This window comes from Elgaria multicarinata, chromosome 18 (genome assembly GCF_023053635.1).
Source record: "Elgaria multicarinata webbii isolate HBS135686 ecotype San Diego chromosome 18, rElgMul1.1.pri, whole genome shotgun sequence".
In the NCBI taxonomy this organism is placed as follows: Eukaryota; Metazoa; Chordata; class Lepidosauria; order Squamata; family Anguidae; genus Elgaria; species Elgaria multicarinata.
In genome coordinates this window covers 22,586,242-22,613,576 of record NC_086188.1, presented here as the reverse complement: position 1 = coordinate 22,613,576, position 27,335 = coordinate 22,586,242, and the positions used below count along the sequence as shown (strand labels likewise).

Below are 27,335 nucleotides of genomic sequence, written 5' to 3'. Positions count from 1 at the left end.
GGGACATTCCAAACTTCCCCCTTGTATTCCCTTTTAGGGCAGGTGTAGGAGGGAGCTGGGGGTGCAAGCAACTGATTTAGAAGGTTCCCTGATTGGTGCTCACTACACACAGTTCCTTTCATGACTCTCTTAATTTGTGAGTGTTGTTGTTAGCTAAACATTTCAGACTTCTAATTCCTTTTATGAAGTCACATCAATACGGCTTATTTTTAATAGGGAAAACTTACATTCCTTACTTTGAATTGGATTCATGGGGTTTAGCCTGTGTTTTCTTCTGCCTGAAACTGTGAGCTGTGCATTTCATAGGAGATTGGTTGACATGCTGAATTGTCAACTTGTTCCTTGTTAAACAAGTACATTATTTTTGTGAACCGCCCAGAGAGCTTTGGCTATTCAGCGGTATAAAAATGTAATAAATTAAATAAATAAATAAATAAATTATGCCATATGATGGTGCACACTATGACAGTATTCAGGTCTAGTTTTACAGAAAAATGCTATGCATGTTGCCTCAGAGGTAAATTTCACTGAGTTCAGTGGGGCTTACTCTCAGGTAATTGGGTCTAAGATTGCAGCCTTAGTGTTGCAACTGCAAGGTATGTTTAAGCAGATACAAAATATAGCTCCATCTACTGATGCATTTCTAAGTAACATAATAAATTACTTGGCTCTGGTAAAAATCGAAATGATTATATTTAAGCCTTTCCTCACTGAATGTGTTTGCTCTTTGTCCCAACTTGTGTCAGACTGAGTGGAGAAGCCCCCTAGTTGAGTGGTGGAACTCATGCTCCATACAACTGCTTATTAAAGAAGCAGTTTTAATAGTATTTATGAAATGTAAATTAATATGGTAAGGGATACCATACCATCCTATATATTTAATTGCACACTAGGTTTTTTTGAAATTTAGAGTTTTCTTTTGAAGATGCAATAAGAGAAGTATGATTTTCCCCCCTCCCCTCCCAAACTAGATAGAAGATGAATATAGAGCTTTCCAAGAAGAAGCAAAAAAACAAATTGAGGAACTGAATATGACCTTAGAAAAGCTTCGGACAGAGTTGGAGGAAAAAGAAACAGAAAGAAGTGATATGAAGGAAACCATATTTGAATTGGAAGATGAAGTGGAGCAGCATCGAGCTGTGAAACTCCATGATAATCTCATTATTTCTGATTTGGAGAGTAAGTCCTGCCTCTTCCTTATATAGAGTTGTTTCAGTTATTTATTCACAGTTGCAGTGTCTGTCCATAATTTTCTGTTTATAGTAGAGTGAGATGTTCTTAATATAGCAGTCATGAACACAGTTTTATTTACTTGTTAATAGTTTTATATACATGTTTGTCAATGGTAGTGCATATGCAGTGGCAGGGCAAGGTATACATCTTTATGTAAATAGAGTGCTTTCTGTTTCTTCCAATAGAAAGTTGATATAAGTCTAAACTGTATAGCCCATCTTTCTATAGGAAAAAATAGTACGGGGAGGGATGGGGGGAGCACGTTACTTGATTTTATACCACACTAGCTTTGCTTTTCATCATAAAGCCCTTTATGATCTTTGTCATGGGGCCCTGCAAGGTTCCATCTTGTTCCCCATGCTGTTCAACATTTATACGAAGCCACTGGGCGAGGTCATCGGGGGATTTAGAATATGTGTTATCAGTGTGTCACCCAGTTGAGACACTGGAACTGCTGAATCAGGAATCAGTAGTGCTTTGTATGAGGGCCAATAAACTGAAGCTCCATCCCAACTTGAGCTTCAGTGGTGTGAATAGATAGTTGAGGATGATGGTATTCAGCCAGTTCTGAATGGGGTTGCATTGCCCCTGAAAGAGCAGGTTTGCAGTTTGGTGGTGTCAGGCACGGCTCCCTCACAACTGTAACAATCAAACTCATCTTAAAAAAAATAGTGAATTCCTTTTTACTGCAAGACACAAACACAGGCACTTTGTCCATGAATCAGAGTCCTTCGTGAGTCCCAAGTTCAAATAAACTTAGATAATCCAATCAGGAACCAGAAGCAGGGCCTTAAAGTCCATCGGTTTAATCCAAGGTCAGGGTTCTAGAGTAGTCCAAGCAAAAGCAATGTTATATTCATATCCTCCTTCACTTGTTCATCAGCTTTTATGCAGGGGCGGGGCAACTAGAGTTCCTCACTTCTTAAACTCACCCTGCTGGAAAACAGAAGTTCCTCCTGATGGGTTGTCTTTCCTCTCACCTCGTCAGCCTGTGGAGTTGTCTGGGAGACAGCCTTGGGCACCCCCCTTTCTCCTCACACAAACCTGCCTCCTGAGCGATTATCAAAGATTGTCTCTCAGGTGGGTGCAAGCTGGCCGTTCTTTCCCAAGTTAGCTGCTGGTAATGTGGGGTGGCTGCCTCCTCCTGATTGCAGTCTGCTGTGAACTCAGACAGAAACAAATTCCCAGCACCCTGACCATCTAAAACATGTCTAGGCCCTAAGTCACATTCTTCTATCTCTCAGTCAGATTCTTCCTCTGTGACAGTGGTTTCAGGGGAAGGCATCACAGGTGGTTTTTCTGATCCCTTTTGACCAAGCCTCACTGACTTGGTGAACTTTTTACAACTACATCTGAATTGCTAGATGCAGCTTCTCCTGGTAATTCACGCCCTGGTAAATTTCCAGCTGAATTACTGTAATATGTTATATGCAGATCTGTCTTTGAAGCCAGTTCAAAAACTACAGTTCGTGCAAAATAGAACTGTGAGGATTTTAACTGGAGCAGTTTGTTCAGACCATATTTTGTATTTTTATGAATTGTTGTAAGAGGCTTTGGCTATGGGGCAGTATAGAAATGAAATAAATAAATAAAACATCTCACCAGTTTTAAAAGAGCTTCATTGGTTGCTTGTCCATGTCTGACCCCAGTTCAAATTGCTAGTACTTAAAGCCCTAAACAACTGAGGACCAGGAACACCTTCTCCCGCATCAACCTGCCCATGTGCCGTTAGGACATCTGTTGAGGCCATATTCTGCTTGCTGTACTTGTCAGATGGTGCCAATTAGGGCAAAGGCCTTTCTCTGGTGTGGAAGGTAATCAAAAGTTGGTTGTCTTCTCCTTGCCTGCTTCATGCATCAATCGTGTCCCAAGTGGTTGCGAGCGGTGTACAAACCTGAGGGACTCAGCAGCCACTCACAGAACCAGCTCTTGCAAGCAGCTGCCAAGTGATCGGGGATAATTAGGGGATTCCCCTGAGTCCTTGTGCCCCCTGCCATTGGAGATAACATGGGGATTCCTCTCCCCTCCTGGGGACAACACTTAAGGAGGAGGAACAACCTACGAAGAGGAGGAAGAAGGGCCTGTGAAGGGGACCGAACTCTCCCCAGGCCTGACTGGGAACCTCGACAGGCTGCAGGTTCCCCACACCTGTCCTAATGGTTACAGGGCACCACTCCAGAACAGTTTATGATGTGGATCCAGAGGCTGCAGCCATAAAAAATAACCATCAAGCCCACCATATATACTAGAAAAAAATCTTTAAATCCCAAGCATGACCTATTCTGAGAGAGAAGTTATGGATTTCAATTCTTTGTCTGTCTTAATGATGGCCTTGTAGGCCCCTTCCAACTCTGCTATTCTGTGATTCTATGATGAAATGCTTTTCAACCAAAGGTCTACTGCTTTCTTTTAAGAGAAAATGAATGTTGGAAGATTAAATGAATGGAGCAGAGTTCTCTCCCTCTCATTGGTCAAACTATGCTAAGCTCTTTTGTACCATTCCCCATGGTACGGGCATTTGTGATCCAGCCACACTTTGAACCAGGCAGAATGAATGAATACAGCAGAGAGGCAAGGCCTAAGGGCAAGCTAACCACACAGGACCATGGTGGTGGCTGAGTCCAAAGTTCATGCAGATGTTTCCTCCCTAGTAAAGCATAAAGTGCAAAGTGAAGGGGAACGTGATCTGTGGGACTGGCTTGGCATGTTTCCCCCAGCGTCTCCAATAGGAGTCCTGCAGAGCAGTTGCTGGTGCAGTTCATCCTGATCTGGTTCTCATCCAATTAAACTCATAGACAAGGCCTTACCTAGTCACTTGAAATGAGGGTAGCAATCTGAGTAGGAACTGGAAGCTGTATGAAGTGACTGCTTGTTCAAGCTCATCCATTTTCTACGTCGATGCTTCTTTTATCTCATTCTCACTCCCAAATATGAGGTGTGTTTTTTCTAAGCGCGTGCCCAAATGCTCACCCCCCTCTCATTGATTGAAGTGTGAAAATTCATCCTTTTAAAAAATGTGCGTTTTACAAAAAGTGCAGTTTGCAAAAACAATTGTAAGCTCTAGAATGTGCAAGTTTTTCTTGAAAAATGTGAGTGGATTCAAGGTTGCAAATAAGGCATTTCATCTATGTTTTGAACAGCAATGAAATTATTATACATCCCCACTGCTTGTATCCTGTAAATATGAAGACAGAATTATTATTATTATTATTATTATTATTATTATTATTATTATTATTTCTATACTGTCCCATAGCTGAAGCTCTCTGGACGGTTTACAAAAGATTAAAGCATTAAAAATTGATATACAAAATTTAAAAACATAAAACAGACAGCATACACAGAGACATCATGCATCTAAAAACAACTTTGAGCTATCAGCCAAACCTAAAAATAGATCTGGGATCGATTAAAAACTCAACATATGTTGCTAAACGCCTGGGAAAATAGAAAAGTCTTGACCTGGCACTGAAAAGATAACAATGTTGGCACCAGGCAGGCCTCGTCAGGGAGATCTTTCCATAATTGGGAGACCACCACCGAAAAGGCCCTCTCCCTTGTTGCCATCCTCTGACCTTCCCTCAAAATGATGATATCTTGTGGGAATTGTGAAATATAGTTGCCATCAGATGGATTGACAATACTTTCAAACTGTATGTTCCCATTGGAAAAATGGGCATGATTTGAGCCTTGCAAAACTATTGGAAGGCAGAGAATAGGAAAGGCAAAATGTCATCGTGTTGGTAAAACTGGAGATTAGCTTTTGTCGCCCTGCTTGGAACGGGGAAAGGACGAGGACTCAGAGATGCACGCTGCCTGTGGAAAAGGTACAAAGCGAGCAAAACTGTGTCACACAGAAGACAGAATCTCAATATTTAGCTCTTCTGACTCTTGATGCCCAAAAGTGCAATTGGAGCTCACAAGGCTGGTTGGGTTACTACTATTCCCCAGTCTTTCTCCTGCGAGTAGTGGGGAAGCTAGAATGCACCCTTGCCTCATCTAGAAGGCTATTAGATGTTCAAGTGTGAGTATAAACTTCGAAGAAAGTTATGTACATATGCTCAAATCTCCTAGTCGGTTCCCAGATTTGATTTGTGAGATTGGTTGTCCTGCGCACAGTGCATATGCCACATGCAATCTGGGCATATTTAACTATTATGCCTATGTGTGGATGTTTGATGGAGCAGGAAGGTGTGATCTCACTCTCTGCTGCATGCATAGAGGAAAACTTATGTAGTCCCTGCAAGTTCCCCCAGAGGTATGGGGCGCGCGGGGGATTAGCCTGCTGTATATCGACTTCACTGAAAGGGGAAAGCTATCTAATCAGTAATTTCAAAGCTACTTTAACATCATATATTATGGTAAATGTTTATATCCCTCCCTGGAAATCAACTCATTACAGTGAGAATGTTTAGGAAAATCTTATGGATTATTTACTTGCCCTGCAGATTCAGTTCTCTGAAGCTCATTTGATATTAATTGGTGACTTTAATGCCCGGATTGGCCCAAACTGGAATGCAATATAGCAATCCACTTATTTTTCCTTGGATGACTTCCCACTGATAGAGGATAGACAATCTAAGGACCATACAATAAATATTCAAGGGAAGCTGATTATTCAAATGATCCTCCAAATTGGACTTCTCATTTTGAATGGTTCTCTGTCCGAGGATTTGACAGGAGAATTCACCTTCATCAACCATCTTGGTGCCAATGTAGTTGACTATACTGCAGTCCCTCCAGCTGTATTTGGGCTGATCATGCTTTAGAGTGGATTTGCAGTGATCACCAACCATTGATTGTCCAGTTGGAGTGTTAAAAGAAGTCCGGGCAAATCAAGAAAATGTAACTCCAATTTCAAGCACGAGTGTTGCAGCATACTGCCATAAGTGGGCAAATGTGGATTTAAGTGTCTTGGAATGCTTATGGCATTCTGAGAACTTACATGCTTTGAGAAATACCCTGCTCACCTCAAAAGAGATGGAAGTAGTAATAGATTGCTATGCCCAGTTTACAGCAGCAGTTGAACCTCTCTTACTTTGGAAAGGTTGTTTAAAGAACCAGAGGCCAGAAGAGGGTGACCTGTGGTTCGACGAGGACTGCAGGAAACTTAAGCAGGATATCAAAAGACAACTTTGATTTCTAAGGAACAGGGGTATAGTTCCTCTACCACATTCCTATTTGGCACTGCATAAATTCTATAAAATGTCAAAGAAAAGAAGCAAGAGTATATCAGGCTGCAATGGGTTGAATTGGTTGAAAACTGGTGTAGAGGAAAGTATTATCTGAACTGGGCTGTAGCTTTTTCATTCAGCAGTACGCTAGGTGGCATACTTGGCTTTTGAAAGCTGGCGCTTACAAATGGGGAAGCATGAACTTTAATGGCAATCTTTAAACAAATCTCCAGTATTTCATGAGCCTTAAATGAGCATCTTTTGCCTCCATAATTAGCTAAGGTATTCGGTCTTTACAATCAGCAATGCATCTGTATATTCATATAAATATTCGGGCTGCAGCATGTGTAGTAATCACACTACATGCATTTATAATAGCATTATGCAAGTACACATTAATAACATCATGTGAAATGGAACCCTTCAGATTATTCCTTTCATTTAACATTGCTCATTTCAAGCTACCTGAAATGGTGTCCAAGAAGTAGCAAAATTGAAATTGTACCTTTTAATTTTCTTTTATTCTATTTATTACATTTCTACATTGCCCAATAGTCAAAGTTCTCTGGGCTGTTCACAAAATTTAAATCCTAAAATACATCATGGTAAAACATAATTTCTTTAAAAGTTTAAAACAGAATAACATTAAAAACAAGCATCATGGAAAGACCTAAAACACATTAACACACATAAAGTGGAGGACTAAAAAGGCCTGAAAAGCTATCAAGGTCTTCACCTGGCACCGGAAAGTCTGCAGTGTCAGCGCTTTGGGGAGGGCATTCCACAACCAGAGGGCCACCACTGAAAAAGCCCTGCTCTTCATAGCCACCTGCTTCACCTCATTTGGCAGGGGCAGGGCCTCTGAAGAAGATCTTCAGGGATGTGTTGAGAAGATGAGCCTTCAGGTAACCAGGCCCCAAGGTGGTTACTTTAAGAGTTAATGTCAGCACTTTGAAGTGGGACCAGAAACTTTGAAAGCCAGAGCAGTTCACAGAGTACTTGTGTAATATCATACTGACCAGACATTGTTAATAATCTTGCTGCCCTGTTTTGGACCAGCTAAAGTTTATGCAGCATTTTCAAAGGCAGCCCATTTTTTAATGCATTGCAGTAATCAAAATGTGAACCTAGTGTGTGCTGCCTAGGAAGCTGTACCAAGTAAGTTAAATTTGTGGTAAGGATTCCTCATGTTGCCTCTCCTTGGCCCATACCCTTAAAGGAGATCTGAACCATGTATGTTGCTATCTGATCCCATCATGAATGATAAGAAAATAGAGAGTGTGGCATTAGCCTGCAATTAATGCTGATTATAGGCAGCTTTGGTTTGAGGGAAGCACTGCCAGCATAATGATATATAAAGAGCCTGAACTAAAATACATGACTTGCCATGGCTTACATTTCTAGTACCTTGTATTTTTACAGTTTGCCTCTTTGTGCACAATGCTTTAGAAATCTTGTTGCCACTAAGATGCAAGCATCAGCAACAAAAAAAAACTTCTCAAAGTCCTTTATTTATTTACAACATTTGTATACCATTCCTAATCCAAAACAGATTCCAGAGCAGTAAACATAAGAGGTAAAATAGTAAAAAGATAAAAAGATTTAAACATGTTAAAGTTATTCTTTTTTAAAACAGAATGCCACTAAAAACTATGGCTGGTTCGGTCATGGGGCAGTTTAGAAATGTAATAAATGCAATGCCGTGGTCACTTGAGGAATGCTTCCTGGAATAGAGCTATTTTCAAGAGGTGCTGGAAGCAACACAGTGTTCACGCCTGCCTGACCTCCAGGGCAGGGAGTTCCACAGAAAGGGGGCCAGCACGCTGAAGACTCTTCTCCAGGTGGACTGCAATTGGGCCATAGGTCCATGTGGAACCACCAGAAGTTTGCCCTTCGATGATCTCAGTGACCAGGCAGGTTGGTGAGGGAGAAGGCACTCTCTCAAGTATCCTAGTCCCAAGTTGTTTAGGGCTTTGAACACTTATACCAGAACCTTAAACCTGGCCTGGTAGCCAATAGTCATCCAGTGCAGTTGCCTCAGCAAAGGAGTTGCATGCTGAAAAGGGCAGCTCCCGACAACAGCTGAGCTGCTGCGTTCTGCACTAGCTCCAGCTTCCAGAGTAGCCTTAAGGGCAGCCACACATAGAGTGCATTGTAGTAATCCAGTCTTGAAGTTACAGACCCCTGTATCACTGTGGCCAAGCTATCCCTGTCCAGGAGAGGCCGTAGCTGACAAACCATCCAAAGCTGGTAAAAGGCACTCTGGGCCACCATGACCACTTGGGCCTCTGTGAATCTAGGAGTACCCCCAAACTATGAACCTGGGCTTTCAGAGGGAGTGCAGCCCCATACAGAACAAGCAATCAATCTATTTCCCTGAACTCGAAATCACTTACCCACAGGGCTTCTGTCTTGCCAGTTTCAATTTATTGTCCTCACCCACCCCAATACTGAGTTTAAGCACTGATTCAGGACTTGCATTAGCCTCTCCTGATTCAGATGTCACAAAGAGATAGAGCTGTGTGCCATCAGCATACTGATGATACTTGGCTCCAAATCCCCTAATGACTGCTTCCAGCAGCTTCATAAAGGTATTAACAACATTGGGGACCAGTTGGTAGCCTGTGGAACCCTATAGTTCAATTGTCAAGTGGACTAGGAATGGTCACCCAATGTTTTCTGTGAAATTGGCCCTGCAGGTAGGACTGGAACCAGTTTAACACAGTGCCTCCAATGCCCATCCCATGGAGTTGATCCAGGAGGATACTGTGGTCGATGCAATCAAAACTCAATGAGAAATTGAGCAGAATTTGCAGGGTTGCACTCCCCCTGTCCCTCTCTCAATAAAGGCCAATCATCAGGGCGACCAAGGCTGATTCAGCACCATAACCAGGGCAAAACCTAGATTGGAATGAGTCCAGGTAGAGAAGCATTCACCACTCCCTGGACACACCCAGTCATAGCTAGCTTTTATTAGCTAGGAGGTGCACAACTTGAGAGGGCACGTGGTTAGTTGCATTGCTGCACAGGTATCTTGTTCATGTCATCAGGCTGCAACAACTGGAACTGATCCCACAAAATCAGGCAGATGGTGGAATCAGACACCTCGACTGGAACTGCGCTAATAACAGCATTAAGTTCTATGCGGAGACAAGTGATTTTTGTTCTCAAAATGTGATGCAGAAAGATCACAGCAGGTCCTTGAGGAGACCAGGCTCCATTCACTGGGGAGAGCATTAACAGCTTCTAGGCCACCTGGATGAGCTCCGCTGGATGGCTGCTTGAGGATGCAATGGAGGCAGCAAAGTAAGCCGCCTTTGCTGCCTGCACCACCTCACAGCAGGCATGATTATGTGCTATAGAGCGTGCTTGGTCATCTTTGCTTCAAGACTTGCGCCGACGTCCAGCCTGTTTCATTGACCATTGTGCCCCAATATACCAGGAAGTAGAGCGGGCTCCACAACATCAGGGAGGGAACGAATACGGAACTCATTCTCTTGAGTGCCAATCCCTATGTAGCCAAACGGCATCGTCCATGTACAACAGGGAGGTTTTAGAAGGACACCAGGGTTTGCCAAAGTACAAGAAATACTGAAGGAAAAAATCAAGGAGGGGGAAGCACTCTTAATCAAGAGCCAATGTGGTGTAGTGGTCAGAGTGTTGGACTGGGAGTCAGGAGATCATAGAACAGTAGAGTTGGAAGGGGTCTATAAGGGCATTGAGTCCAACCCCCTACTCAATGCAGGAATCCACCTTAAAGCATACCTGACAGATGGCTCTCCAGCAGCCTCTTGACTGCCTCTAGCGTAGGAAAGCCCACAACTTCCCTAGTCATTGGTTCCATTGTCGTACTGCTTTAACAGTCAGGAAGTTTTTCCTGTCACTTGAGCCCATTATTCCATGTCCTGCACTCTGGGAGGATCGAGGAGAGATCCTGGCCCTCCTCTGTGTGACAACCTTTTAAGTGTTTGAAGAGTGCTATCATGTCTCCCCTCAATCTTCTCTTCTCCAGGCTAAACATGCCCAGTTCTTTCAGTCTCTCCTCATAGGGCTTTGTTTCCAGACCCCTGATTATCCTCATTACCCTCATCTGCAAATTTGATAAGCATTCCCTGCACCTCCTTGTCCAAGTCATTAATAAAAATGTTGAAGAGCACTGCGCCCAGGACTGAGCCCTGCAATACCCTGTTTATTACCTCTCCCCAGTTTGAGAAGTTGCCACTGATAAGCACTGATTTTGTAGCCAACTGTGGATCCACGTAATAGTTGTTCCATTTAGCCCACGTTTAGCTATTGTTAATCAGAATATCATGAGGCACTTTCTCAAAAGCTTTGCTGAAGTCAAGATATATTATTCCCACAGTCCGCAAGGGAGGTTACCCGATCAAAAAATATGATCAGATTAGTCTGACAGGATTTGTTCTTGATAAATCCATGCTGACTTCTAGTAATCACTGCATTGTTTTCAAGATGCTTACAGATTGACTTCAGATCCTGGCCCTCCTCTTTGTGACAACCTTTCATGTCTCCATTCAGTCTTCTCTTCTCCAGGCTAAACATGCCCAGTTCTTTCATGGAGCTTTGTTTCCAGACCCCTGATCATCCTCATTGCCCTCCTCTGAACACGCTCCAGCTTGTCTGCGTCCTTCTTAAGTGTGGTGCTCAGAACTGGATGCAATACTCAAGATGAGGCCTAATCAGGGCTGAATAGAGGGGAACCAGTACTTTGCGTGATTTGGAACCTATACTATTATTAATGCAGCCCAAAATAGCATTTGCTTTTTTTGCAGCCACATCATGCTGTTGGTTCATATTCAGATTGTGATCTACAAAAAATCCAGATCCTTCTTGCTTGTAGTATTGATGACCCAAGTATCCCCCATGTTGTAACTGTGCATTTGGTTTCTTTTTCCTAGGTGTAGAACTTGGCAGTTATCCCTGTTCAATTTCATTCTGTTGTTTTCAGCCCAGCACTCCAGCCTATCAATATCACTTTGAAGTTTGTTTCTGTCTTCCAGGGTATTAGCTATCCCACCCAATTTTGTGTCATCTGCAAATTTGATAAACGTTCCCTGCACCTCCTCGTCAAAATCATTAATAAAAATGTTGAAGAGCACTGGGCCCTGGACTGAGCTCTGCAGTACCCCACTCGTTAACACACACCCCCCAGTTTGAGAAGGTGCCATTGATAAGCGCTCATGTAGCCCACTTTTAGCTAGTTTGTTAATCAAAATGTCATGGGACACTTTGTCAAAAGCTTTGCTGAAGTCAAGATATATTATGCCCATGGCATTCCCACAGTCCACAAGGGAGGTTACACGATCAAAAAATGAGATCAAATTAGTCTGACAAGATGTGTGAAGAACTTGGTATGTTGCCTCTGCTGAACTGACCTTCTGCCTCTTGCTCACTGCTGCACGGGGTCCCCTGTAATTTTCCCTCTGCAGACTGCCCTCCAGTCTCATCTCCCTGGACCTGAAAGCGGTTACACAGCTCTAGTGATTCCACAGGTTCTAGTCCCTACTCGGTCCTGGAAGCTCACTGGGTGACTTTGGGCCAGTCATAGACTCTCAGCCTAGACTACCTCACAGGATTGTTGTGAGGATAAAAATGGAGAGGAGGAGGATTATGTTTGACCCCTTGGGTCCTTTGGAAGAAAAAGGCAGGATATTAATGTAATCAATAAATAAACAAGAAGATGAGGACTGAGCATTGCTCTATGGCCACAGAACAGCAAAGTGTCTAGAGGGGGACAAAACAGAAAATGGGGCGGTTGGGATGGGCATGTCTGGATGGAACCCTGAACAAGACTGCCCTATTTTGTTGGAGGCCTCATATGTCTGGTCAATATCATACAAGTTGCTTCATCTATTTCTCTGCTATAATCACATGTTTCTGCTATAATCATGTCTTGATTTTGTTTTGCCAGATACTGTTAAAAAGCTTCAAGACCAAAAGCATGACATGGAAAGAGAGATCAAGACTCTGCACAGGCGGCTCAGGGTAGGTGGCCTGGCTTTATGCACAGTGTCCTGGTTCACACGACATGACAGCCCAATATGGCTCAGTTTACCCACAGGGGCTGGCTGGTTGCAAGCTTGTTTATGCTGGCTGGTTGCAAGCTTGTCATGTCGTGCGAACCCAGGCAGCAAGCATTTTTTCAGGGTGAACCAGGTCACTGTTGTGCGAATGAGTTCAAGGTGTTTGTGGCTGGGAGGAGGGGCAGTGGGGAAGTGCAAGGCTGATACCTTTGGGATGGTATCTTCACTGCTGCCAATTTAAACTTTATTTATCTAGTCCATTTCTATCTCACCTTTCTTCCATCATGGAATTAAAGGCAGCGAATTTCTTTTTCAGGTCCTTTTTATATTCTCTTTATTTTCAGGAGGAATCTGCAGAATGGCGGCAGTTCCAGGCTGATTTGCAGACTGCCGTGGTCATAGCCAATGATATAAAATCTGAGGCCCAGGAAGAAATTGGAGACTTAAAGCGCAGACTGCATGAAGCTCAAGAGAAGAACGAAAAACTCACAAAAGAGTTGGAAGAAATAAAATCACGCAAGTATGTGAATGCAAATTAGATATTTTCTTATTATTGTGCTTATATCTCCTGCAGCTGGAAATCACAACCTGCCATTCACACGGAGGAAAAGGCAAGAGCTGGCCAGCTGGCCAGCCAGCCCACCCTCTTACCAGCCATTATGTCTGTTCCTCGGAGGGGGCTCAGAAGCCTCCAGCCTCCCTACGTGGTGCCATCCAGGAGCCTGGTCCAGGCATTGGTGTTTTGCCTGGGAGGAGGTGGATTCTTCTTCAATGAAGGAAAGCCAACCTGAGAGGCTGGGCTAGGGAGGCACTTCCCCCCCCCCTCCCAAAAAAAGACCCGTTTTCCTCCTGCCTCCAAGGTGGAAGCAAGTTGGGTCTGTCCCTGAGAGCAAACCAGAAGGAAAATGAAACAAAGAAGGAGGAAGCCTTAACAGGAAAGAGGTGCTTACCTCATGGGCTTCTTGTATTTATAGTCTCTTTAGGGTTAAGTTCCTTCCTTTGAAGGGGGGCACTTTTTAAGAAACCAGCCGAAGCGTAACTGAAATGGAGAATGAAAGTAATCACCAGAACAGTCTTGGAGTAGAGTTTTAGTTCCACCCCAATATATAGTGAAGGGTTAAAATGTATCCCTGTCATTTCCCACTATTATATTTGGGAATTGATTTTGCTTTGCTAGCTGTTCTACCTTAATAGGCAGCTGAGCAGCTCTCCTTGCTGGACTTAGGAAAACATCACCCACCCACCCCTAGTTTCACTGTGGACATTTATCTGACCAGACTTGTATTATATTGCTTTGATGAGGTATCATGCTCTTAACGGTTATAGGAAGTGCCCCTTCTGATTCTAGAGGAGGGTCTTCTTCGCTGTACTCAGCCCTTCAGATGATCGACTTCCCTTTTCATCATTTAGGGCAGGGGTGCATGACCTTTTCAGTCCCAAGCACCACATCCTTGGTATGTTGAGGGGCACATGTGCATATGTGCACACAAATGTCAGACATTTTCCTGGCAAGCATGCAAAGCACAGCTCCGTTCTTTGCATCTCCACTTAGAAGAAGCCCCCATGCAGCTGGTTTTAGGCATGCAATTCAACTCAAATTCAAAATGGTTTTAGGCAGTTCAACTCTATGCATGTCTGCTTGGAAGTAAGCCCCAAACATGTGAAGTACAGTGATCCAGATTTGGGTCCTGGTAGAGGGGAGCAGGGGGGGCTTTCTCCAGGCTAAGCTGGGGAAACTCGGTCTTATTTATGATCAGTGATTGGAAATGAGTGTGACTGAAAGCCATTTCAACTTATTTCTTTATTTCTTTATTTCTTTATTTATTTTATTTATTACATTTTTATACTGCCCAATAACCGAAGCTCTCTGGGCGGTTCACAAAAATTAAAACCACAATAAAACAACCAACAGGTTAAAACTTGGAATACCTTGCTCTATATCTACCTTCAAAAAGATGGATTTTCACTGCTTAGAGCTAAACAAAGCTTCCTTCCCCCCCCCCCCCATGAGTGCAATCTGGTTTGCTGTCCCGACACTGCTAGCAGTGGGGAGACATGGGCATGGGTTGCACAACCCACAGCCAAGGGCCACACGCAGCCTGCAGGCCACGGGTTGTTCACCCGTGTCCTAGGGGATGCGGGCAGAGGTAGGGCTGTCTCAGAGACCTTTTCCCTCTCAGTGGACGAAGTGTAAACCAGAAGCCTATAGAGCTCTGGGGAAGCCCTCCACTTCTTGGGGTCGTCCCTCCTTCCTCCCAAGGAGCAGGTACCACTAGAGCCCTTGGTGCTGAAGAGGTGCACAGGGCTCACTGAGCATGACAGGCTGGCTACGTTTGCTCCCACTGAGGTGGACTTTGGCTGTAGTGTGTTTCACTGTGTAACTCAGCTATGACGCTGTACTTCCCACTCACCATCCTATGTGTGGAGCACGACTTTGCCTCCATGATCACTGGTGCTAAGCAGAGAGGACAGAGAATGTTCCTTACCTGTCAGTGCTCCTGTCTACGTGCTTGCCAGCCAGTGGTCCAGCTCCCAACCTGTAGGGTGACAAGTCTGGATTTATTACTGTGGTCTGGGTTAGGCCATATGAAGTAAGGATTATTACTTAGATTCTAGTTTCTGGCCATAGGAAGGAAATGGGTCTAGTCTTATGAGTTGGAAAAGATCCTGCCTCCTACTGGGTGGAGCAGAGAACACCTGTGTCTGGACCACTGCCTGGTGCACAAGTAGAAGGAGATCTCACAGGTAAGGAAAATGCTCGGTGTCCTTATGGAAACACCGTTCTCCCCACCCAACTAAAGGATCTCTGAGGAGTCTGAGAGGTTCTAGTACAGTCCAGGTAGCAAGCTCTGCATTGCAACTCGATTGGATAGTGGGGCCCGGTCCCCTTTTTTAAACTAAGCAAAGCACCTCAGTAAGGAACAGAGTGCTAAGCAGCTTAATTGTTCCTTATGAGAAACCCATCATTCCATGCCCCTTTGAAGCTGGCGTGGGTAGAGAAATGCTGATGCAAATTCTGAGAGGGAATATGCCCCTTATTCCAAAACGCACCACGGTTTGTTTGCAGTTCCATTGACTGTACTTGTCGCAACCCCACTTTGATATATTAGGCAATGAACAGGATCGCCACGTGCAGAGACCTATGTTATTTGAATGAGTTCCTGAATGTCTCATTTGCTGGAGTGAGGAGAGGGTCCTTAGTACCGAAATGTAGAATGTAGGATTTTATTCTCCAAAACTCTGCTATTGGTTTCACCCTGCCCACCGTATAAATGAAATCAGTGTTCTTCCACCTAAAAATAATTGGAGATGGTCTGCTGAATCATTTATTTTATTTATTTATTTATTTATTTATTTAAGCATTTTTATGCCGCCATTCAGCCAAAAAAGGCTCTCACGGCGGCTTACAAAAGTTTTTCTTGACAGTCCCTTCCCACAGGCTTACAATCTAAAAGACATGACACAAAAGGAAAGGGGACTGGGAGGGAGGGAGGGAGGAGGAGGGGGAAAAGGAAAGCAAATTCAGGCATTACAATCTTAGTTGCCAAGTTCAGCAGTTAAAGTTGACGGCAGCAGGAGGAAGGGGGCTCTCAGTTGGAGCTGGACCCAGGCACGATGGAGAGGGGCCTGGCTGCTGCTTCCTCTCTCACTGGTGGCCTCTGCAGAGACAGTTGGCAGCAGGAGGGAGGGGGCTCTCAGCTGGAGCTGGACCCAGGCACGATGGAGAGGGGCCTGGCTGCTGCTTCCTCCCTCACTGGTGGCCTCTCCAGAGACAGTTGGTAGCTGTCATACTCATACTCACATATCACTCGGATACTAGAGTACAATACAAGACATCTTCAAGTGTTAAAGACTACTTTACTCTGGTATTCAGGCAAGAAGAAGAGCGTGGCCGAGTTTACAACTACATGAATGCTGTAGAAAGAGACTTAGCTGCTCTGAGGCAAGGAATGGGGTTGAGCCGCAGATCGTCCACTTCTTCTGAGCCCACACCCACTGTCAAAACTCTCATCAAATCCTTTGACAGTGCCTCGCAAGGTAATTTAAAAAATGTGCCTGCATAAAGTTAATATATTATTTGGAAGCATATTATTAGATATAACCATCACCCGTGCCCACCTGGTGGTTTGAATGTTCTATTTCTTCAAAACAGAAAAAGCTGTCTGTACATCAGTAGAATGTGTTTCATTCATAGAATCGTAGGGTTGGAAGGGGCCTATAAGGCCATTGAGCAACACCTGGAGCAACACCCTGCTCATTGCAGGAATCCACCTTAAAGCATCCCTGACAGATGGCTGTCCAGCTGCCTCTTGAATGCCTCTAGTGTGGGAGAGCCCACAACCTCTCTATGTCATTGGTTCCATTGTCATACTGCTCTGTCATACAGGAAGCTTTTGCTGATGTCCAGCCAGAATCTGGCTTCCTGTCACTTGAGCCCATTATTCTGTCCTGTACTCTGGGAGGATCTAAAAGAGATCCTGGCCCTCCTCTGTGTGACAACCTTTCATATCTCACCCCAGTCTTCTCTTCTCCAAGCTAAACATGCCCTGTTCTTTCAGTCTCTCCTCACAGGGCTTTTTTTCCAGACCCCTGATCAACCTGTGCCAAATAGAGAGGAACCAGTACCTCACACGTTTTGGAAGCTATACTTCTATTAATGCAGCCCAAAATAGCTTTTGCTCTTTTTGCAGCCACATCACCCTGTTGGCTCATATTCACCTTTTTATCTACAACAATTCCAAGATCCTTCTTGCTTGTAGTATTGCTGAGCCAAGTATACCCCATCCTGTAACTGTGCATTTGGTTTCTTTTTCCTAGTTGTAGAACTTGGCATTTATATCTGTTCAATTTCATTCTGTTGTTTTCAGCAAATTTGATAAGCATTCCCTTCACTTCCTCGTCCAAACCATTAATAAAAATGTTGACAAGCACTGTGCCCAGGACTGAGCTGTACCCCACTCGTTACCCCACTCGTTACTGCAGTACCCCACTCGTTACCTCCACCCAATTTATTTATTTATTTATTCATTATTTATTACTGCACTTATATCCTACCTTTTTTCCTCCAAGGAGGCATACATAATCCTCCTCCTACTCTCCATTTTATCCTCACAACAAAAACTGTGAGGTGGGTTGGGCTGATTGTGTGTGACTGGCCCAAAGTCACCCAGTGGGTTTCCATTGCTGAGTGGGGACTAGAACCTGGATCTCCAGACTCCCAAGTCTAACACTTTAGCCACTACACCACACTGGCTCTCCAATTTGAGAAGGTACCATTGATGAGCACTCCAAGTCCGATTCTGTAGCCAATTGTTAATCTGCCTAATAGTTTTCCATCTAGCTGATACTGATGAGAATGTCATGGGGCACTTTTTCAAAAGCTTTCCTGAAATCAAGATATATTATATCCTCTGCATTCCCACAGTCCGCAAGGGAGATTACTGGATCAAAACATGAGATCAGATTAGTCTGGTAGGATTTGTTCTTGGCAAATCCATGCTGGCTTCTAGTAATCAATGCATTTTTTCCAAGGTGCTTACTGATTGACTTCTTTATAGTCTTTATAATCTGTTCCAAAAATTTCCCAGGGATGGATGTCAGACCTGTAGTTCCCAGGTTCCTCCTTTTTGCCCTTTTTGAAGATAGGGACAATGTTAGCCCTCCTCCTGTTGTCCAGAACCTCACCCGTTTTCCATGATTTCGCAAAGATAATAGACAGTGTTTCTGAGAGTTCTTCTGCCAGCTCCTTTATTACTCTAGGATGCAGTTCAACCCTGGAGATTTGAACTCATTCAACGAAATTAGGTGTTCCTTGACCATTTTCTTTTATCAGTCTTAAACTGCAATCCTTCCCCTTCAGCTTGAACTTCACTTTTTCCAGCGGGGTCACAAACCTGCTTTTGGGAGAAGACTGAGCCAAAGTAGGAACTCACCACTTCGGCCTTCTCTTTGTCATCTGTTATCAATTTGCCATCCTCATTAAGCAGTTGAACCACCATTTCTTTCCTCTGTCTTTTACTATGCACATACCTGAAGAAAGCATTTTTATTTTATTTTTTTTGCTTATAGCATTCCTCGCAGGCCTCAGTTCATTCTCAGCTTTATTTACCGTATTTCTTCGATTGTAAGATGCCATCGATTGTAAGACGCACACTAATTTCAGTACCACCAACAGAGAAAAAAACCCTAAGACACACCCGCAATTCTAAGATGCACCCCATTTTTAGAGATGTTTATATGGGGAAAAAAGTGCGTCTTAGAATCGAAGAAATAGGGTATTTATTTATTTATTATATTTATATCCCGCCTTTTTTCCTCCAAGGAACTCAGGGCGGCATACATCCTCCTCTCCATTTTATCCTCACAACAACAACTCTGTGAGGTAGGCTGGGCTGAGAGTCTGTGACTGGCCCAAAATCACCCAGTGAGTTTCCATGGCCAAGTGGAGACTAGAACCTAGATCTCCGGACTCCCAGTCCAACACCTTAGCCACTATACCACACTGGCTTTAGCCTTCCAGATGCCGTTCCTGCACTTCTATGCTACGTGCCCTGCCTTCCTTCCACTTTCTGTATGTGTCCCTTTTTGTTTTCAGGTCATCTCTAAGCTTTTTGTGGAGCCACATTGGTTTCTTCTGTTGTCTTCTATCTTTTTTCCTAGTTGGAATTGTTTGTAATTGTGCCTTCAAAATTTTCTTTTTTAGAAACTCCCACCCATCTTGGACTCCTTTTCTCATTAGGCTCACTTGCCATGGCACCTTACTTATCATAGTTCTGAAATTTTTAAAATCGGCTTTCCTAAAATCCAGGGTATGCTTATGGCTACATCCAGCTTTTGCTTCCTTTAAAATCAAGAACTCAAGTATGGTCTCTCTCTGTGGTCACTTTCCCACAGAGATCCCGTGACTGCCACTTTATTCACTAAGTCATCCCTATTGGTCAGTATCAAGTCAAAGATAGCCGATCCTCTATTTCCTTCCTCCACTTTCTGTAGGAGAAAGTTATCAGTCACACATGTCAGGAATTTCTTGGAAGGGCTGCTTTTGGCAGTATTTGTCTCCCAACAGATACCAGGGCAATTGAAGTCCCCCATCACTACTACATCACACTTCCTTGAAACACTGGCAATTTGTTTCTCAAAAGTTTTGTCCTTGTCTTCTCCTTGATTGGGTGGTCGGTAGTAGACTCCAATTATCATGTTCTTTTTAGGTGCCTTACTAGGTGCCTCATCAGAATCTTCCGCTCTTAAGAGCTTTTTTCTTGCGACGACTAATAGCCAGAGTGCCTTTTCTGTCAGGTTTTTTCTTGCTCTACTTGTTAATTATAAAAATTTATAGAGAGATATTTCTTCGCCCTGTTTTGTTGAGGGAGTTGCGTATGGCACTGAAAGCGCCTTTTCATAAGTGCATCAAGTGCTGCGGGAATAAAGTCCCTCCGACGGACGGGCACTTTGTTTGTCTTTTTGGCCTTGGAGAGACACGCGTAATTGAATCCTATCATCATTGTCAAGGTTTTTCAAAGCAAACCCGTTGAAACCGCTCAGACTGCCTTAAAGCAGTCCTCTGGAAAAGAGCATTGGAGGCTGTCGATAATGCTCCATTGGTGAGGCCTACTGGAAAATTGAACGAGAAGTCCAGACGCTCTGTGGTGCAGCCTTCTTCCACTCCAAGTGCCACCACACAGCCCTCTTTGTCCACAGACCCTCCTACTTCAGGTCATTCTTTGGCAATACATGCAGCTAAGAGATTATCAAAGAGGGCTAGGGAGCAAACATCGACTACCGAGCTTTGACCCAAAAAGAAGAAGAAGAAAGAGGGGGAAAAGACTGGGAGCCCCGTCAAGAGCGTCTGGATTAAAATAAATGGAGCTAGGAATAAAAAGAACATGATCATCGGAGCCTACTACCAACCACCCAATCAAGGAGAAGACGAGGACGAAACTTTTGAGAAACAAATTGCCAGTGTTTCAAGGAAGTGTGATGTAGTAGTGATGGGGGACTTCAATTACCCTGATATCAGTTGGGAGACCATTACTGCCAAAAGCGGCCCTTCCAAGAAATTCCTGACATGTATGGGTGATAACTTTCTCCTACAGAAAGTGGAGGAAGGAACTAGAGGATCGGCAATCCTTGACTTGTTATTGACCAATAGGGATGACTTCGTGGATAAAGTGGCAGTTACGGGAACTCTGGGGGAAAGTGACCACGTCATACTTGAATTCTTGATTATGAAGGAGCCAAAAGTCGAGCGTAGCCATACACGTACTCTGGATTTTAGGAAAGCTGATTTAATAAACTCAGAACTATAATAAGTAAGGTCCAGTGGCAAGTGAGCCTAATGAGAAAAGGAGTGCAGGATGGGTGGGAGTATTTAAAAAATGAAATTTTAAAGGCACAGTTACAAACAATTCCAACCAGGAGAAAAGATAGAAGACGACAGAGGAAACCAATGTGGCTCCACAAAAAGCTTAGAGATGACCTGAAAACAAAAAAGGATGCATATAGGAAGTGGAAGGAAGGCCAGGCTACAAAAGAAGAGTACAGACATGTGGCGCAGAAGTGCCGAAATGGCATCAGGAAGGCTAAAGCTGTGAATGAGCTGAGATTAGCAAGGGATGCTAAAAGCAATAAAAAGGCTTTCTTCAGATATGTGAGTAGTAAAAGACAGAGGAAAAAAATGGTGGTTCAACTGCTTAATGAGGATGGCAAATTGATAACAGACGACAAAGAAAAGGCTGAAGTGCTCAATTCCTATTTTGCCTCGGTCTTCTCCCAAAAGCGGGTCTATGACCCTCCTGGAAAAAGTGAAGCAGAAGTTGAGGGGCCAGGATTGCAGTTTGAGATTGATAAACAAATGGTCAAAGAACACCTAATTTCCTTGAATGAGTTCAAATCTCCAGGGCCCGATGAACTGCATCCTAGAGTAATGAAGGAGCTAGCAGAAGAACTCTCAGAACCTTTGTCTATTATCTTTGCAAAGTCATGGATGATGGGTGAGGTGCCGGACGACTGGAGGAGGGCTAACGTTGTCCCTATCTTCAAAAAGGAGGAACTTGGGAACTACAGACCAGTCAGTCTGACATCCATCTCTGGGAAAATTCTGGAGCAGATTATAAAGAAGTCAGTCTGTAAACACCTTGAAATCAATGCAGTGATCACTAGAAGCCAACTTGGATTTGTCAGGAACAAATCCTGTCAGATTAATTTGATCTCATTTTTGATAGGATAACCTCCCTTGTGGACTGTGGGAATGCTGTGGACGTCATATATCTTGACTTCAGCAAAGCTTTTGACAAAGTACCACATGACATTCTGATTAACAAGCTAGCTAAAAGTGGGCTAGATGGAACAACTATTAGGTGGATTCACAGTTGGCTACAGAATCGGACTCAAAGAGTACTTATCAATGGAACTTTCTCAAACTGGGGAGAGGCAACGAGTGGGGTACCGCAGGGCTCAGTCCTGGGCCCAGTGCTCTTCAACATTTTTATTAATGATTTGGACGAGGAGGTGCAGGGAACGCTGATCAAATTTGCAGATGACACAAAATTGGGTGGGATAGCTAATACCCTGGAAGACAGAAACAAACTTCCAAGTGATCTTGATAGGCTGGAGTGCTGGGCTGAAAACAACAGAATGAAATTTAATAGGGATAAATGCCAAGTTCTACATTTAGGGAACAGAAACCAAATGCACAGTTACAAGATGGGGGACACTTGGCTCAGCAATACTACAAACGAGAAAGATCTTGGAATTGTTGTAGAACACAAGCTGAATATGAGCCAACAGTGCGATATGGCTGCAAGAAAGGCAAATGCTATTTTGTGCTGCATTAATAGAAGTACAGCTTCCAAATCACGTGAGGTACTGGTTCCTCTCTATTCGGCCCTGGTTAGGCCTCATCTAGAGTATTGCGTCCAGTTCTGGGCTCCATAATTCAAGAAGGATGCAGACAAGCTGGAGCGTGTTCAGAGGAGTGCAACCAGGATGATCAGGGGTCTAGAAACAAAGCCTTATGAAGAGAGACTGAAAGAACTAGGCATGTTTAGCCTGGAGAAGAGAAGATTGAGGGGAGACATGATAGCACTCTTCAAATACTTAAAAGGTTGTCACACAGAGGAGGGCCAGGATCTCTTCCTGATCCTCCCAGAGTGCAGGACATGGAATAACGGGCTCAAGTTAAAGGAAGCCAGATTCCGGCTGGACATCAGGAAAAACTTCCTGACTGTTAGAGCAGTACGATGGTGGAATCAGTTACCTAGGGAGGTTGTGGGCTCTCCCACACTAGAGGCGTTCAAGAGGCAGCTGGACAACCATCTGTCAGGGATGCTTTAGGGTGGATTCCTGCATTGAGCAGGGGGTGGCCTTGTAGGCCCCTTCCAGCTCTGCTATTCTATGATTCTAAGACCAAAAATCCGCCTCAGACAATGAGTATACCTCTACTGCCTCCAATGTTAGACTCCCCAATTAGGGCACCTAACCCGGTTGTGCATGACTTAGAATTGCCTGGACCCTCTTTGATGTCAGAGGGAGAGGTTTGTGACACGCCGTCAGTTGACAGACGATCAACACAGTTCTTTCCATCCTTCTTACCACCGGGACAAGAGGATATCCGAGTTCTTTCCATCACGTCGCCCAGGGGTTGAGCTCGAGAGTCAACCCCTCAGCATCAATCCTTTCAGCCGATGTCCCAGAGTCAATCTAGAGAACTGACTTCTTGTTGTCGATCTCGAGACACCACCCCTCGACACCATATAAGGGAGCACTCTCCCTGACACCGATCAAGAGAGCAAAGTCAATGTCAAGAATGTCGTTTTTTACCGATACAGGGAGCGCAGCCCTCGATACCGATCTTCAGAATCAGTGGTCTCTCACACCTCTTGGCAACAATCAGATTGGTACTGGGAGACACTGTACAGGGACCGATCTCGCTCTCCATTAAGACAGTGGGAAAGTTTGCCACCCTCCATACCTCCTTCTTGTCAGCCTCATTGTTACGGTGATTGGCACTCTAGGAGAGATGCAGAGTTTTCTCCTGAACGACAAACTCACCATTCACTTCTTACACAGACCAAGCCTTTGCCTGCTCGGTCAATGCCAATGTCAGTACAACCTACACCTACAATCCGGTACCAACAGCCACATCCACCACCACTGTTACCTTACCAGCTAGGGACCACTCCCCAACACAACAGCCTGATTGTAGAATGAAACAATTGGCACAGGAATCCTCTCCACAATCAGTGGATTGTGGATAGGTCAGACTCTTCCTCATATTCTTCAGTGCTACCATCTATTTCTTCTTCTGACAATGTTCTTGCTGTCCCATATTGCGCCTCTCCATCTGAGGACACGGCTCGTTTTACCGATCCAATCCTTTGCATGGCGCAGTCCCTCGGTATCGACACTCAACAGCCGGCATTGAGTCTGAAAGTAGCAAATTATGAAGCCACCATGGACCTCTACCAACTCTTCTTGTGGGAGAAAATGTTGTCCCTTTACGACGACCTGCCAGAAGATCATCGTGAATTAAGACTATTCCAAGATGAGGCAATTAAATTATCAAAACAGCAGATCAATACAGCCAGACATCAAACTGATTGTGGCACAAAAGCAATGGTGTGGGCTGTCGCCCTTCGTCGACATGCTTGAGTTAGAGCAGCGGGGCTAACACAATCCCAGATTGAGAACCTACCATTCGATGGCATAGGATTGTTCCATTCCAATACAGATGAAGCAATGGATACTATCCAAAAAGCTAAGAATACGGCCAGGAAAATGGGCATTAATCAGCCCCACCAACAACAGTTTCAATATAAGCCATGTAAGTGGTTTCGCCCTACGCCTCAATACTTTAATAGCAGAAAGGCTCTGACTGCAGTTTTCATTATCAACAATCAGGACACTCAAGGAAGAGACCATCTCAGTCAAATTTTTCACAAAACAAAGCGGCCCCAAGTCATCTGAAACGTCATCTTTGACTTTTTGATCCCTATCAACCCGCAAGTTGCTCCGTTCTTTGGGAATACTCTCCGTAAACATCTTCCATTTGGGGGGGAAATAACGGAAAAATGGGTACTCGATATTATGACATTAGGCTACAGGATAGAATTCAACATCCTTTCTCCCCTCGGTACCGTAAAGATAACACTTCCATCTGACATCTTGCAGTTGGAGACTTGTACCCTATTAGAAAAGGGAGCAATCCAAAGGGTTCCATGGATGCAGCTGGCAAAAGGGGTTTTACTTCCTCTGTTTTACGGTGCCGAAGAGGGACGGAGGACGTCAACCTATCTTGGACTCGAGGGACTTGAATCTCTACATCGCTCCTTGGAAGCTTCGTATGGTAACGCTGGCGGGAATTCTATCTCTCTTAAGACAAAACGTTTGGTTTATTGCCATGGACCTGAAGGATGCTTACTTTCATGTCACCATTCATCCAACCCATCAAAAATTCCTCAGGTTCATGATTGGGGAAGAAGCCTTCAAGTTTCGCGTTCTCCCTTTCAGTCTAGCCACAGCTCCAAGGGTGTTCACAAAATGCATGGCGGTAGTTTGTGCTCACCTTCGGATGCTCAGAATCGAGATATGCCCTTATTTCAATGATTGGCTAATAGTGGCTCATTCTTGCTTGTGAGTCGAGGAAGCTACGTGGACCATTTGCACTCTTCTTGCACACCTTGGCCTCCTTGTCAATGTGTCCAAGCTACAACCTGCACAGAAAATCCTTTTTACTGGAGGCATGATAGACTCCACTGTGGCCAGGACTTTCCTCCCACCAGATCGAGTAGAGGCCACTGTAGCATTCGCACACCGTCTAAAGACGTCACGAACCAGCTCTGTGTTTCTAATTCAAAGAATGCTAGGGCTAATGGCATCGACAGTGTGGTTAGTCCAATGGGCCAGGTTGTGAATAAGGCCTCTTCAGAACTGGTTCTTTCAGCGATTCCCAGACCATCTAGATGCCCACAGGGTGTACCTCAGAATACCACTGACAGTCAAGAACTCGTGTTGGTGGACAATCTCAAACCATCTGGTCCAAGGAACTCCTTTTCGACCAGAGTCACCTATGTGTGTCCTGACGACAGATGCCTCTCTCATAGGTTGGGGGAGCACATTGCAAAGATCTTTGAATCCAAGGGCCTTTGGACAGTAGTCTATCTTGCAGGCAGCAAGAAAACCAGCCACAAGAAAAGCTTATGACTCCAAGATAAAATTGTTCATCCAGTTTGCGGAGAATGCTGTGTTTGATCCAATTTTGGGCCCGGTTGAGGGAATCCTCTCTTTCTTGCACTCCTTATATAAGAAAGGACTGAAGCTTTCATCTATACGAGTATACCTTGCTGCCATCTCAGTTCATCATGATCATATCCATGGCAGATCAGTATTTACCCATCCTATGATACATCAATTTCTTCAGGGCCTACAGAATCTGATCCCACCAATCTGTTCACCAATACCCGCCTGGTGCTTATTGGTGGTGCTAAATGCCCTTACCAAGAAACCATTTGAACCTTTAGCTACTGTAGACCTCCATCTGTGGAAGGTTGCTTTTCTCATTGCCATAACATCGGCTAGGAGAGCTTCCGAGCTTTGTGCCCTTTGTGTTGACTCTCCCTATCTGGTTTCTCACAAGGACAAAGCCGTTCTCAGACCAGACATCTTTTCTGCCTAAGATCGTATCTTTGTTTCATGTCAATCAGGACATTGTACTCCCAGCTTTCTTTCAACACCCATCAACTCCGTTGGAATCGACGCTGCACACGTTAGATGTGCAGAGAGCCTTGGCGTTCTATAAGAATCGCACAGAAGCTCTTCGCAAATCAGACAGGCTATTTATAGCTCATGGAGGCAAGTCAATGGGCTCTCCCATTTCCTCACAACATTTTTCCTTGTGGATAGTAGCGATTATTAAACTGGCATATACATGGCAAACCTTGAGCTGCCACAGACAATCAGAGCACACACCACTAGAAGAGTTGCTGCATTAACTGCCTTTTAAAGGGGCATCCCACTACCTGAACTTTGTAAAGCTGCTACGTGGGCAAGAGAGTCGACATTTGTCTCTCACTACGACCTTGATGTCAGAGCTAGAAAGGATTGTCATTCAGGGTGAGCTATCCTTTCAGCAATATTACAGTTAATTATGAACACCTACCCTCCACCAGTAAGTGAGCTTATCGTTCTCCCATATGTGTGATGCACAGAGACCACGATGAAGAAGAACAGGTTGCTTACCTGTAACTGTGGTTCTTTGAGGGGTCATCTGTGCATTCACACAACCCACCCTCCATCCCCTCTTCGGTGTTGATGTAGTTATTGATACCGATTGAGGTCCACCCTTTGGTGTAAGAACCATGGCGGTCTCTAGGAACTGAGGGGAATGGGCAGGAATCCCTACTAGGCATGCATAGTGGGACGGTGGGGAGGGGTTCCTACCAAAACAACTTCAGTTTTGGAAGGTTCCCGGACTGAGGCTCTGCGCAGGCGCAGAGCACATATGTGTGAATGCACAGATAACCACTCGAAGAACCACGGTAACAGGTAAGCAACCTGTTCTTCTTTTTGAACAAGTTATACCCTTCAATTGCTGTATTCTAGTCATGGGAGTCATCCCATCAAGTTTCAGTTATACCTATCAAGTCGTATTTACCTTCATGTATTAAGAGTTCAAGTTCGTTCTGTTTGTTTCCCATACTCTGGGCATTCAAATAAGTTACCTGCTGGGTGATGAGACTCTTGAAAAGATACTGGTTAATATGTTCTCTAGTCTGAGAAGCCCGGAGTCATGTGAGTCCTTGTTGTTCTGAGGCACCGCATAGCAAGTCTTGTTCATCTAAATGTAAAACCTCCTTTTAAACTGCCTTATCTTGGTGCTTTTTGGTCTTTC

At 44.3% G+C, this 27,335-nt stretch overlaps 1 protein-coding gene across 2 annotated transcripts in view; it reads left to right on the top strand.

Moving 5' to 3' along the window:
- The window catches only part of SPECC1L (sperm antigen with calponin homology and coiled-coil domains 1 like), a 92,552-nt gene that overhangs the window by 18,686 nt on the left and 46,531 nt on the right, over positions 1-27,335 (top strand). Inside the window, exons 5-8 of one of the 2 annotated variants that reach the window (XM_063143998.1) lie at positions 972-1,179; positions 12,337-12,410; positions 12,793-12,968; positions 16,323-16,486. In XM_063143998.1, coding sequence (XP_063000068.1) covers positions 972-1,179; positions 12,337-12,410; positions 12,793-12,968; positions 16,323-16,486 — 622 coding nt within the window. Of the gene's footprint in view, positions 1-971; positions 1,180-12,336; positions 12,411-12,764; positions 12,969-16,322; positions 16,487-27,335 lie in introns of those variants that run through there. The other variant, XM_063143999.1, reaches the window with a different exon arrangement.